The 14,598-nt window shown below is 42.4% G+C and overlaps 1 protein-coding gene across 5 annotated transcripts in view; it reads right to left on the bottom strand.

The window, feature by feature from the left end:
• Nucleotides 1-6,459, bottom strand: part of TDRD12 (tudor domain containing 12) — a 75,501-nt gene extending 69,042 nt beyond the window's left edge. For 4 of the 5 annotated variants that reach the window (XM_043899061.1, XM_043899062.1, XM_043899063.1 and 1 more), the window contains exon 1: nucleotides 5,427-6,069. In XM_043899061.1, the coding sequence (XP_043754996.1) occupies nucleotides 5,427-5,450 (24 nt within the window). In that variant the 5' untranslated portion in view covers nucleotides 5,451-6,069. Of the gene's footprint in view, nucleotides 1-5,426; nucleotides 6,070-6,203 lie in introns of those variants that run through there. The other variant, XM_043899064.1, reaches the window with a different exon arrangement.
• Nucleotides 6,460-14,598: the final 8,139 nt, after the last annotated feature.

Raw genomic sequence — 14,598 nt, 5'->3', positions numbered from 1 at the left:
TGAGCCCATGCACTCTACAGTCCATGCTCCTCAACAAAAGCAGCCACCGCATCACAACCAGAGCGGCCTCTGCTCGCCACAACTAGAGAAACACCCATGCAGCAATGAAGACCCAGGTCAGCCAAAAATAAGTGATTACAAAATAAACATTGTTAGGAAAATCAGAAAAGAAGAAAGAAAAGTGTTTCTATTCACAATAAGAATATATATGGAGAAAATTCTAAGGAGCCTACAAAAAATATACTAGAACTAACAAGTGACTTTAGCAAGGTTTCAGGGTACAAGGTCATATAATAAATTCAACTGTATGTCTATATTAAAAATTCGAAATTTAAATTTAAAAAACAGTGCCATTTGCAACAGCACCAAAAAGCAGGAATTACCTAGAAAGAAATCTAACAAAATATGTATGCTAAAAGGTACAAAACACTGATGAAAGAAATCAAAGGCGGCCTGTAATGCAGACGTACTGTACCCATGGAATGTTAAGATTCTGATTTCCCCTCAAAATGCAGGAGTTAAGAAATCAACGAACTATTTCTGAAATTCTTATTGGAAGGCCAATGGAACTACAACAGCTCCTATAATTCTGAAAAAGAACAACACAGTTGGAACACTCACGCTATCTGATTTTGAGACTTAATAACCTCAGATATGCAGATGACACCACCCTTATGGAAAACTAAAGAGCCTCTTGATGAAAGTGAAAGAGGAGAGTGAAAAAAGTTGGCTTAAAGCTCAACATTCAGAAATCTAAGATCATGGCATCCAGTCCCATCACTTCATGGCAAATAGATGAGGAAACAGTGGAAACAGTGTCAGAGTTTATTTTTCTGGGCTCCAAAATCCCCGCAGATGGTGACTGCAGCCATGAAATTAAAAGACGCTTACTCCTTGGAAGGAGAGTTATGACCAACCTAGACAGCATATTAAAAAGCAGAGACATTACTTTGCCAACAAAGGTCCATCTAGTCAAGGCTATGGTTTTTCCAGTGGTCATGTATGGATGTGAGAGTTGGACTATAAAGAAGGCTGAGCGCGGAAGAATTGATGCTTTTGAACTGTGGTGTTGGAGAAGACTCTTGAGAGTCCCTTGGACTGCAAAGAGATCCAACCAGTCCATCCTAAAGGAGATCAGTCCTGGGTGTTCATTGGAAGGACTGATGCTGAAGCTGAAACTCCCAATACTTTGGCCACCTGATGAGAAGAGTTGACTCATTGGAAAAGACCCTGATGCTGGGAAAGACTGAGGGCAGGAGAAGGGGAAGACAGAGGATGAGATGGTTGGATGGCATCACCGGCTCAATGGACATGGGTTTGCGTGGACTCCAGGAGTTGGTGATGGACAGGGAGGCCTGGCATGCTGTGGTTCATGGGGTCGCAAAGAGTCGGACACGACTGAGCGACTGAACTGATAAACCTGCAGCAATCAGAACTGTGTGGTACTGGAGAATGTACAAATATATAAATCAACAGAACAGAAACAGAATCACACATATGTGCTCAACTGACTTTCAATAATGGCAAAAAGGCAATTCAATGGAAGAAGGACAGTTTTTTTCAACAAATGATGCTGAAAAAATTAGACATATATGCAAAAAAAAATGAACCCTGATCCATTCCTCATAATGTATATAAAAATTAACTCTGAGGGATCATTTATCTAAATGTAAAGCACAAAACTATAAAAATTTTTTGACAAATACATGGGGTGAAATCTTTGTGACTGTGGGTTAGGCAAAACTTTCCTAGATAAAACACCAAAAGTACAATTTGTATAAGCAAAAATTGATAAACTGGACTTAATCCGAATTTAAACTTTCTTTTAAACTTAAAGCTCTTTGAAAGACATTGTTAGAGGAATAAAGAGATAAGCCACAAACTGGGGCAATATTTACAAGTCACATATCCAAATAACTTTAACCAGAATATATAAAGAACTCTTCAAAGTCAATAAGAAAACAACCCGCCATGTCAGAAGAATGGGCAGACCTGAAGAGATACTTGACAAAAAAAGACAGATGTATTGGGAAAACAAGCAATGGAAACATGATGTAGAAACAACTGAGTCAGCCTTCAACTGGTGATTGTATAAATAGTCCCCTATCCATACAACAGAATACTACTCAACCCTAAAAAGTGCCACAAGGTAGATAAGCCTCTAATGCCTTAGGGTTGAAGCAGCCGAACTCAAAGGTTACATACCACTGTGATTCCATGTGCACAATCCCATTTTTATGACATTCTGAAAAAGGCAAAATTAACAAGGACCGAAGACATATCAGTGGTTGTCACAGACAAGAGGTGGGGAAAAGGAATGATACAAACGAGCACAAGACAATTTCAGGGTGTGAAGAACCTGTTCTGTATGTTGATCATGATGGTGACTACATGACTATGCATTTTTCAAAATATCACAGAATTCTATATTAAAAATAATAAAACATTTTATGAGTAAGAAAGATACGAGGCAAATATGGCAAAATGTTAAAATTTGGCAAAGCTAGGTGGCAGATGTCCAGGTGTTTATAATATTTTCTATGCTTTTTTATATGTCTAAAGTATTTCCTGATAGAAAGTTACATTTTTAAATTATTTTTACTCAAAAGTAATGATTTTTTAATAATAAAAAAAACTTCTTATCCTCTGATGTGGCATCACCTATGCAGTATTTTTACTAAAAATGTCCAACCTGAACACCATCATGAGGAAACTGACAGACAAATTCAACTTGAAGGATATTTTGCAAAGCAACTGCCTAGCAGGAGTAACTCTGTAAGTTTCAATGACATCAAAGATACAAAAAAGTCAGAGAACTAACCCAAAATAAAGGAGACTAACAGGTCATGGCAACTAAATGTGTAATTTTTTATTGGATCCTGGATCAGTGAAAACAAGTTATAAAATATATTACCTAAACAACTGGAGAAATTTGAGTATGGACTATGTATTAGTATTGTTTTACCAACATTACATTTCTCAAGTGTGATAATTATACTATGGTTATGTAAGACAAAGTCTTTTGTTCTTAAGAAACACATGCATAAGTATTTAGAGTTCACAACTTATTCTCAAATGGTTCAACAAAAGAAGTCAACAATTCTATAAAATAAAGAAATATGGGCTTCCCCATTGGCTCAGTGGTAAAGCTTGCAATACTGGAGTCACAGGAGATGTGAGCTTGATCCCTGGGTGGGAAAGATCCTCTGGAGCAGGACATGACAACCCACTCTAGTATTCTTGCCTGGAGAATCCCATGGACAGAGGAGCCTGGCGGGCTACAGTCCCTAGGGTCGCAAAGAGTCAGACATGACTGAAGTGACTTAGCGTGCATAAAGAAATGTGCAAATATGTGCAAAAATGTTAACAATTTTGATGCTAGGTATAGAGTATATGGTTATTCTCAAATATTGCTTTTGTAAACTGTTTTCAAGGAATTTGAAACTACAAAATACCACGTTGAAGAAAGATGTTTTTAAAAAATTTTGGACGTTAAAAAAATTTTTAAGGTACCATAGATACTTTGAAGTTTCTAGAATGTTTAAATTTTTCCAAAAAATCTGCTACTAAAGAAAAACAGACTCACAGATACAGGAAACAAGCTAGTTGTTACTAGTCAGGAGAGGGAAGTGGGGCCAAAAAAGGATTAAGGGATGAGATACAAATTACTATGCATAAAATACATAAGCAACAAGGATATCTTGTACAGCACAAGAAATTACAACCATTATTTTGTAATAACTTTTAATGAAGCATGATCTATAAAAATACATAATCACTGTGCTGTGCTCCTGAAACTAATAAAATACTATAAACTAAAAAAAATCTGCTACTAGAACCTAAAAAATGTACAAAGGATCAGTTTTACCAGCCAGAACAACGGTATCAAACTGCAACTTCTTCCCTGTGCTTACTTTCCCTGCTGGGCTCACAATTCCCCCCACCTCCACCTCTTTTTTTAAAAATTAGTTTATTTATTTTAATTGGAGACTAATTATTGTACAATATTGTAGGGGTTTTTGCCATAGATTGACATGAATCAGCCATGGGTTTACATGTGTTCCCCATCCTGAACCCCCCTCCCACCGCCCTCCCCCATCCCAACACTCAGGGTCACCCCATCCACCTCTTATACCAAGGTCAGGGCCTCCTGCTTCCAGCCAGTGCCATAGGTAAAGCTGCCCACACTCAGTCATCACCTTACACATTTTTTTCCCCCTGCATGTCTACATAATTTCCGTTAGATAAATCCCGACCCAGGTACTGAACCCACGTCTCCCACATTGCAGGCAGATTCTTTACCATCTGAGGCACTAGGGAAGCCCTTTGAAAAATATTATCTATGTAAAATTTTGGTCCACTTTCTTCTCCTTACCTCTACCATTCAAACTTGAATACTTTGCTTTTACTCAAGTAAAAGTAGGATTAGCTATCCGGCATGAGAAATACCCCACACCATTAAATTAATATGATTTAATTGAATTAAAGTGTGTTCTTTATTATTTCTCAGGAATAGTAACTTATCTTTCCTACCTATAGTTTTCCTTTACCTTCATTTATCTGAGTAACTATGTAATGAGTGCGTCTTTTCCCACATTCAGTAACAGGAGTGGGTTAAGTGTAATTTAGAACATCAGTAGCTGGACTCATCATTAATCATCAATTCACGTTCAGCTCCCCTTAGTATACAGTATTTGCATAATGACTTCAGATGTTTCAGTCAAGCTCACTTTCCAACATCAATTATAAGAATTAAGATGTTAATTTGAAAACGTCATAAAAATGCCAGACTATGTACACTTGGTCCACTTTTGGTCGTGCTGTCGTGAAAAGTCCCCGGACAGACACTGCTTCAATCTCAATCCAGCCTCCAGTGGGCAAAGCACCCCCCTGGTAAGCAGCTCCAGCAGAAAAACCACTCTTGACATTGTTTGTGGATTTCACTGACAGTACTTAAGTCACACATTCAGCCAGCAGAAGAGTTGTTTCTATCACCTTAGTGAGGTCCCAGCCTGCAGCTTTCAGAGTCCCCTGTCCAACGGGGATGGGGGCCCGCCGGAGAAGACCCGCATCCGGGGAGAGGAACAGGTCTACACCCTGCGGACGCGGGGCGGAGGGGACGGCGGCTCCCCCTGCGCCGGTCCCGGACAGGGTGCGTGGGAGAAGGTGTCAGACTCCGTCCCTCCCCCCGAGGTTCTGAATACAAGACACCTAGTTCAATCTGAATTTCGGAAACAACGAATAACTTTATTCCTAAGTACGTCCCAAATACTGCATGGAGCACCCCGTCAATGAAAATTTCCGGTTGTTAATCTGAAAACCGTCCAGGAGAAGCCCATCCGGAACCCCTTCGCGCGTGTCCCCACGGGGCGGCCCCTGCACCCGAGCGGGTGAACGGCCGGGCCCGGGGCTTCGCGCTCGCTCACCTTAAGCACCAGGACCTGGAGCATCTTCCCCGCGCCTCGCCGGCCGCCCGGCGGCCTCGCCCTGGAGAGACGCGCACCGCCGCCGCCTCGCCCCAGTCCTGTTCTCCTTGTCGCTACTCCCTCGCGACGAACTTTGGAGGCGAAAACCTGCAGGGCCGGCGTCCGAGGGGGGCCGCGCCTCCTCCCGGGTCAGCGCCGCGGAGCCCGCGAGCCCAGCTCCGGCCACGCACCGCCGGACAGCGGGCGACTCGCAGCGCTCCCACCCGGACGCCGCCGGCGGGGGTGGGGGCAGCACGCTTCGGCGCCCGCACCGCCCCCAGCCGCCCAACCCCAGACCGCAGAACCCCCGAGACTTCCAAAAACCACAGGGACGCCAACGGCCGGACAACCGCCGCCGCCCTGCGCACGGCGCCTGGAGGCGGGGGCAGAGGGGCTGGGGGGTCGGGGGGCGGAGCTTCGGGGAGGGGCGTCACGTGGCTCGTTCCCGGGTCCACGCGAGCTTCCGGCGACCCCACGATCGCGCGAGTCGGCGTGGCGCGGAGTGGCCGCCTAGAAAGCCCTTGTCCTCCGACTCCCACTTTGTCCAAAGTCCATCTCATGGCCTTGAGGATTAGGAAGAGTCCCTGAGCACACACACCCCCGACCCAACTCCCCCATCCCACCCCCATTCGCTCCCCACCCCGCCTCCCGCCTTCCTGGTCTCCTGACCACATCCTTTCCGACCTCCAGCTTCCGGTATGGCTCCTAGTCCCCACTTCCCTCCCACCTGGCCCTCACCTGGAAGTCCTCCCCACGTGTCTTGGATACGCTTGTGATCACCGTAGATCGCAGACTGCGGTGTCATGGACCATGTTTTGGCCCGGATGTGTTGTTTTTTGTTGTTGTTGAAGCGCCATAGGGTTCTTAGAAGTTTTCAACGCTTGGAAACCTCTGGTATCTCACCTGAATCTTAGGATTCAGTGGTTCTCAGAATTAGATGAGGTCAGCCTGTGTGAGGGGCTTCCCTGATGGCTGGTAAAGAATCTGCCTGCAATGCGGGAGACCTGGGTTCAATTCCTGGGTTGGGAAGATCCTCTGGAGACGGAACGGCTACCCACTCCAGTATTCTGACATGGAGAATTTCATGGACTGTATAGTCCATGGGGTCACAAAGAGTCGGACACAACTGAGCAACTTTCACTTTACTTTCACCCTGTGTGAAATAAAGGACACCCAAGAAGCACTCAAGGAAGGTTAACTTTTATTACTGTCCCAGGGATCTGTCTCCAAGGCTTGAGTAAGCCAACAAACAGGAAAGTAAAAGAATATTACTTAAATATCGAAGGAACCTCAGCTTTAAAAAAAAAGGGGGGGGGGTTTGCTGGGCCTAGGTGGTTTTACAGATTAAAAAAACCACAAAAATTTCTTACACTCATGTCAACAAGATGGCAAAAGATGCACCAGTCTAGAAAGAACATGACAATCGTAGGGTTATATATTTGGGAAACAGAAGATTCTCATTAAGCTTTCAATGAAGCTTTCAAAAGCTTTCAAGCTTTTTAATTTATTTTACCGTGGACCATTTTTAAAGTTGTTTTTTTTTAACTTTTTATAATATTGCTTCTGTTTTATGTTTTGGTTTACTTGGGCAGGAGACATGTGGGATCTTAGTTCCTTAATGAGGGATTAGAAACTGCACCCCTTGCGTTGAAAGGCAGAGTCCTCCAGGGAAGTCTCAAGCTTCCAGTTTTAAATATAAGCTTGAGTTTACAAGTCAAGCAAACGTTCACTTAAAGCTTCAAGCAGGAGAGCTGGAGAGGAACCATGTGCCTGTGGTCGCCAGTCAGGAGGAAAACACAACAGGAAGTACATGAAATTCACCTGTTGCTGAATTGGGCTAACCAGGCCCCACCCCCCCAGTCAGGCACCTGTCAGGACCAGAGCACCTGAAAGCTCCAAACCTTGTCAAAAAAAGATGGGAAATGGCCAGGTCTGTTTTAAATAGGCGGTCCCTGAGGCAGCTCTCAAGCCCCAAAGTAGATACAGAGTACAGCCAGTTGATGCTTTTTTACTTTTGAGACAGGCCTGGGACTCTTGATGAAAGTGAAAGAGGAGAGTGAAAAAGTTGGCTTAAAGCTCAACATTCAGAAAACTAAGCTCATGGCCTCTGGTCCCATCGCTTCATGGCAAATAGATGGGGAAACAGTGGAAACAGTGTCAGACTTTATTTTTTTGGGCCCCCAAATCACTGCAGATGGTGATTGCAGCCATGAAATTAAAAGACGCCTACTCCTTGGAAGGAAAGTTATGACCAACCTAGACAGCATATTAAAAAGCAGAGACATTACTTTGCCAACAAAAGTCTGTCTAGTCAAGGCTCTGGTTTTTCCAGTGGTCATGTATGGATGTGAGAGTTGGATTGTGAAGAAAGCTGAGCGCCAAAAAATTGATGCTTTTGAACTGTGGTGTTGGAGAAGACTCTTGAGAGTCCATTGGACTGCAAGGAGATTCAACCAGTCCATCCTAAAGGAGATCAGGCCTGGGTGTTCATTGGAAAGACTGATGCTGAAGCTGAAACTCCAATACTTTGGCCACCTGATGTGAAGAGTTGACTCACTGGAAAAGACCCTGATCCTGGGAGGGATTGGGGGCAGGAGGAGAAGGGGACAACAGAAGATGAGATGGCTGGATGGCATCACCGACCCCATGGACATGAGTGTGAGTAAACTCCAGGAATTGGTGATGGACGGGGAGGCCTGGCGTGCTGCGATTCATGGGGTCGCAAAGAGTCGGACACAACTGAGCGACTGAACTGAACTGGGGCTCTTTCCTGCAGTGCTGCAAAGCATGCGTCTGAACACACCTCCCCACCAGCTAAAAAATATGAAGAAACTATATGGGGCTAAAAATAACTGTGTGGTTGGGGCAAATTATGGCCCCAAATGATATAGAGACCAAAAACCCAACTGCCATTTCTTAAGATCTAGGAGCAAAAACCTGGGTGTCTGGAGCAAAAGGAGAGTACTGCGCATGCCACCTGCACTCAACATCACAAAGAGGTGGGCAAACCACCTAGGCCATCCCTCTAGCCTGACCCCTGGCCACACCCCTACCCTCACCCCAAATAAGGAACGAGCTCACCGCCCCACACATACTCAGGGGTACAGGGGCCCCATTAAAGCCCTGCCTGAATTTATCTGCCTTCTCTAGTCAATTTCTGTTGATTGGGGAAGGCCAAGAACCCTGGTGGGTATCACTGATTAGATACCCTGCTATTATATGGTGTTTCGCAAACTTCTCACAGCATGGCTCACAGAAACAAAAATACTTGTCAGTCTGGGCTGAAGCATCAAGACTGCTGCAGTGGGAAGTCATTGTGTGGGGCTTCAGCCACACAGACCTCTGGGGGCTGAAGGGCGTCAGTATCTGTACCTGTCTCCCCTTCCCACAGCTAGTGGGAAGCACTTTTTTTTTTTTTTTTTTTCCCCTCCCTGGGAAGCACTTTTAAAGTGATGGAAAGATAAGATGAATACAAAAAGATTTTAGCATGGTGCATTTTTATAAAGTGGTTTAATTCTGGTATCAAACCCTGACCAAGATAACACAACTCCAGACAATGAAGGTGCTGAAATCCCAATAAAATGCTACCAGTAAAACCTAAGACCAGAAAAAAATTAGGAATGCAGGAAGGTTTAATATTGGTCAGTCACGAACATGGCTAGCTCATGACCCAGCAAGCAACCATCAATTGAACTGATGGGCTCTCGCAGGCACCATGGGGAGATGACAGGGCTCCCCATCTTGGGAATGATACTCTGGTTCTGCAAAGGGCTTCGTGGAGAGAGAGCTGTTCTTAGATTTTTTTTGCTCCCCAGCCCCAAGAGAAGGGAGAACGGGAGAGAAGACAAAGCATTAGGAATGGCAGGAGGAGGAGTCTGAGTTAACAGAACCTGTAGTCATGCTAGACCAGTCTCTTCTGTTGGTGTGCTCATGGTGGCTTGAGAGGTATTGGGAGAAGCTGATCTAAATTTTCCAGTACTGACATAATTCTAAAAAACGGGCATGATGGGGACATTCTTTGCTCCCCTCCCTCCCAGGTCCCTCCTCCACCAAATGTAGTTCAGATGATCTTACCTTTGAGTCATCAGTACTCATAAGCAGTGTGTACTTTCCCAGTTTTAAAATATTCTTGTTTTAAAAGGGATAAAAAACAAGTTTGGCCTTAAAAGCTGGCTTCATTACTTTGTCACCTGATTTGGAACTTTTTAAATTCTTTTATTCTGCATTAATCAAGAGGAAGTGAACGCTGACGTTATGGCATTCAACCCAAAAGCAGAAGCCTGGTGCCTGTCCAGAGTTTTTCCCCAGACACCTGTTATCTTTGATGGGACTTGCTCTGTCCATCAGAGAAGGTCTTCTTCATGGTTTCCACTGATACTATACATCTGTCTGATTACCCTTGTTTCTGATATACCTTTTCCATAGCTCAATACTGTGTTACTCACTGAAAGATTCTCATATTTCCATTTCTAACTGTACATACAAACTAAAATTAACTTATTGCTTCCTGTGATGAATTTCATTTGATTAGTACTCTCTGAGGTTTTGCTTTGTTTCCCTCTTTTTATTTTTAGCCCTCATGCAAGATTGTTTTTAAGCAACTTATAATTAGGTTTAATTTTTTTTTCAGTTTTAAATGAGATGTAATTGACTAATCACATTATATAAGCTTGAAGTGTGCAACATAATGGTTTGATAGATGTATATATTATAAAATGATTACCATGTATGTTTAGTTAATATCCATTAGTTATATAACATAGTTAAAAAAACTTTTTCCCCTAGAGACAAAAACTTCCTATCTACTCTTTTCTTTTAAAAAAGATGTTTAAAACAAACAAACAAACAAAAAAGATGTTTATTTGGCTGCACCAGGTCTTAGTTGCAACACTCAGAATCTTCAATCTTTGCAGTGTGCAGGATCATTAGTTACAGCATGTGGGATCTAGGATCCCAACCAGGGATTGAACATACACCTCCTGCATTGGGAGTATGGACACTGGACCACCAAGGACATTACTCTTTTTTTTTTTTTTTTTGTAAGTTTAAAAAAAAATTATTTCAATTGTTTGTATTCTCCTACTTTTATTAATGTTTTGTTTTTCAACCTTTGAATTTTAAACATTTTTAGCTTTCTGACTTTAAAAAAATTTTTGTAGAGCTGATTTGTAATGTTTATTTCTGTACAGCAAAGTGATTCAGTTGGAAATATGTATTTTTCCACATTCTTTTCCATTATGGTTTAATCACAGTATATTGAGTATAGTTCCCTGTGCTATACAGTAGGACCTTGTTGTTTATTCTGTATATAAGAGTTTGCATCTGTTAATCCCAAGCTCCCAATCTCTCCCTCCCTCACCCCTTGGCAACAAGTCTGTTCTCTTCCTCTGTTATCATATACTCTTTTTAAAAAAAATATTTATTTGGCAGTGCCAAGTCTTAGGTGCAGCACTCAGGATCTGCAATTCTCACTGCGGCATGCAGGATCTTTAGTTGTGGCATGCAAACTCTTAGTTGCGGGATGAGGGATCTCGTTCTCTGACCAGGGATTGAACCAGGGCCCCCTGCATTGGAGGGCAGAGTCTTAGCCACTGGACCACCTGGAAGTTTCACCATCTGCTCTTTTAGAAACTATGAAATATATAATGCAGTATTGTTAATTGTACTCATCATGTTGTACATTACATCCCTAGAACTTATTTATCTTACAACTGGAAGATTGCTCCTCTGACCACTTTCTATGAGATTTTTTTTAGATTCCACATATAAGTGAGATAGTATAGCATTTGTCTTTCACTGACATGTCACTCAACATAATGTCCTAAAAGTCCATCCATGTTGTCACAAGTGCCAGGATTTCCTTCTTTCTATGACTAAATAGTATTCCATCATATGTGTGTGTGTGTGTGTGTGTGTGTATTCAACATGTCTCTATCCATTCATCCATTGCTATGCATTCATTCCTTGTTGATGGACACAGGTTCTGTCCATGTCCTGGTTATTGTAAATAGTGCTGCAGTGAACACTGGGGCGCTGCTGTCTCTTCAGGATAATTATATAAATGCTTTCAGTTATGTGTGTGTGTGTGTATTCTGACAGTTCTATCTTTAACTTTGGAGGCCCCTCCATACTGTTTTACATAGTGACTGTAACAATTTACATTCCCCACCAACAGGGCACATGGGTTCCCTTTTCTCCACAACTTTGCCAAAACTTACCTCTTGTCTCTCTGATGACTATTCCAATAGGTATGCACTGTTGGTATCTCATTGTGGTTTTGATTTGCATTTCTCTAATAATTAGTGATGTTGAGTACCTTATCATGTGTTTATTGGCCATCTGAATACCTTCTTTGGAAAAGTTTTCAGGCCCTTTGCCAGTTTTTTTTTTTTTTAACTTTTATTTGCATTTATTTTCTTGTGGCATTTATTCCCGGGCCATAAGTTTTTGTTTCTTCAGTTTCTTTTGGGATATCTTTTTCTTCTGTGCAACCTCCTCTTCTGGTTTAGGAACAATCTGTTCTTTTCCAGTAAGGATCATCTCAATGTGGCAGGGAGAGCTCATGTAGGGGCCGGTCCGACCGTGAGCTCTGTAAGTCCTGTGCCGCATCTTGGGGGCTTTGTTCCCCTGGATGTGCTCAGTGACCACAGAATCTACATCTAAGCCCTTAAGTTTAGCATTACTCTCTGCACTTTTGAGCATGTGCAGTAAAAATTCAGCACTCTTTTTGGTGCTGACCACCGACCCTGCGTCCAGCCCCACTGTTTGGCCTGTGCACACCTACCAACTCCACCGTTGCATTGATGGGATGGCACACGTTGCTTCTTTAAAGTGACATCCTTCAGATACTTGGTGGCTTTTCTGATATACATATCCTTTATGGCCTGGGCAGTTTCACGAGTGTTCTTGAAGCGAACACGAAGATTTGAACCTCTTGATTTGCATGATTTTGTGGAGTTTTCTGGGTGGAGTGAATAGCACACTGTTATTAGAGGTCATCTCAGGCTGCTTACTGGAAAAGCCCATTTTTAAAATTGGATTGAATTTTTACTATTAAGTTCCTTATATATTATGGGATATTAACCCCTTTATCAGATGTGTGGTTTGCAAATAATTTCTCCCATTCAGTTGGTTGCCCTTTCACTCTGCTGATCATTTATTTTGCTATGCAGAAGGTTTTTAGTTTGAAGGGAGTCCCACTTGTTTATTTTTAATTTTGCTGCATGTGCTTTAGGTTGTCATATTAAAAAATTATTGACAAGACCCATGTCAATAAAGTTTTCCCTATTTTTGTGGTTTCAGGTCTTAACATTTAAGTCTTTAATTCACTTTGAATTGATTCTATGAGTGGTATAAGATAGGGGTCTAGTTTCATTCTTTGGGCTCTTGATTCTATTCCATTGGTCTATGTGTCTGTTCTTGTGGCAGTAATAATACTGTTTTGATAGCTTTGTAATATCGCTTGAAGTCAGGAAGTGTGATGCTTCCAGCTTTGTTCTTCTTTCTTAGAATTGCTTTGGCTATTAAAGGTCTTTTGTGGTTCTATGTGAATTTCAGGGGGTTTTGTTCTATTTCTACTGAAAAACAAAAAAGGACATACTAATCTTGATAGGGATTGACTGAAGCTATAGATGGCTTTCAGTTATTGTTGTTCAGTTGTTAACTAATGTCCTATTCTTTGCAACCCCATGAACTGCAGCATGTCAGCCTCCTCTGTCCTCCATTATCTTCTGCAGTTTGCTCAAATTCATGTCCACTGAGCCAGTGATGCTAACTAACCATCTCATCCTCTGCTGCCCTCTTCTCCTTTTGACTTCAATCTTTCCCAGCATCAGGGTCTTTTTCAGTGAGTGGGCTCTTCACATCAAGTGGCCAAAGTATTGGAGCTTCAGCAACAGTCCTTCCAATGAATATTCAGGACTGATTTTCTTTAGGATTGGTTGATTTGATCTCCTTGCAGTCCAAGGGAGTCTCAAGAGTCTTCTCCAGCACCACAATTCAAAAGCATCATTCTTCGGTGCTCAGCATTCTTTATGGTCCAACTCTCACATCCATACATGACTACCGGAAAAAAAACACAGCTTTGACCATACAAACCTTTGTGGGAGATAAAGGACAGGGAAGCCTTGCGTGCTGCAGTCCATGCGGTTTCAAAGAGTTGGACACAAACCTTTGTCGGCAAAGGGATGTCTCTGCTTTTTAATATGCTGTCTAGGTTTGTCATAGCTATCCTTACAAGGAGCAAGTGTCTTTCAATTCCATGGCTACAGTCATGAAATTTGGAGTGATTTGGGTGTCCAAGAAAATAAAGTCTGTCACTGCTTCCACTTCTTCCCCATCTGTTTGCTATGAAGTGATGGCACCAGATGCCATGATCTTAGTTTTTTGGGTGTTGAGTTTCAAACCAGCTTTTCCACTGTCTTCTTTCACCCTTATCAAAAGGCTCTTTAAGTGAAGTGGCTTTGAGTAGCATAGACATTTTAACAATATCAATTTTTCCAATCCATGAACATGGGCTATCTATCCAATTTTTGCATCTTCAATTTCCTTGATCATTGGCTCATAGTTTTCAGAGTAGGGATTTTTCACCTCCTTGTTTAAACTGTGGTGTTGTTCAGTAGTTCAGTCGTGTCCAACTCTTTGCAGCCCCATGGACTGCAGCATGTCAGGCTTTCCTGTCCTTCACCATCTCCCACAGTTTGCTCAAATTCATATCCACAGAGTCAGTAATACTATCTAACCATCTCATCCTCTGCTGCCCTCTTCTCTTTTTGTCTCCAATTTTCCTCAGCATCAAGGTCTTTTCCGATGAGTCAGGTCTTAACATCAGGTGGCCAAAGTTCTGGAGCTTCAGCTTCAGTCCTTCCAATGAATTTCAGGGCTGATTTCGTTTAGGATTGATTGGTTTTATCTCCTTGCAATCCAAGGGACTCTCAAGAGTCTTCTCCAGCACCACAATTCAAAAGCATCATTCTTTGGTGCTCAGCCTTCTTTATGGTCCAACTCTCACATCCAGACATGACTACTGGAAAAATAATATCTTTGACTATACAGACCTTTGTCAGCAAAGTGATGTCTCTGCTTTTTAACATGCTATCTACGTTTGTCATAGCTTTCCTTCCAAGGAGCAAAC

Source organism: Cervus elaphus, chromosome 4 (assembly GCF_910594005.1).
Source record: "Cervus elaphus chromosome 4, mCerEla1.1, whole genome shotgun sequence".
NCBI classification, from domain to species: Eukaryota; Metazoa; Chordata; class Mammalia; order Artiodactyla; family Cervidae; genus Cervus; species Cervus elaphus.
The sequence above is the reverse complement of the archived record's forward strand: the minus strand, read 5'-3'. Positions and strand labels throughout refer to the sequence as shown.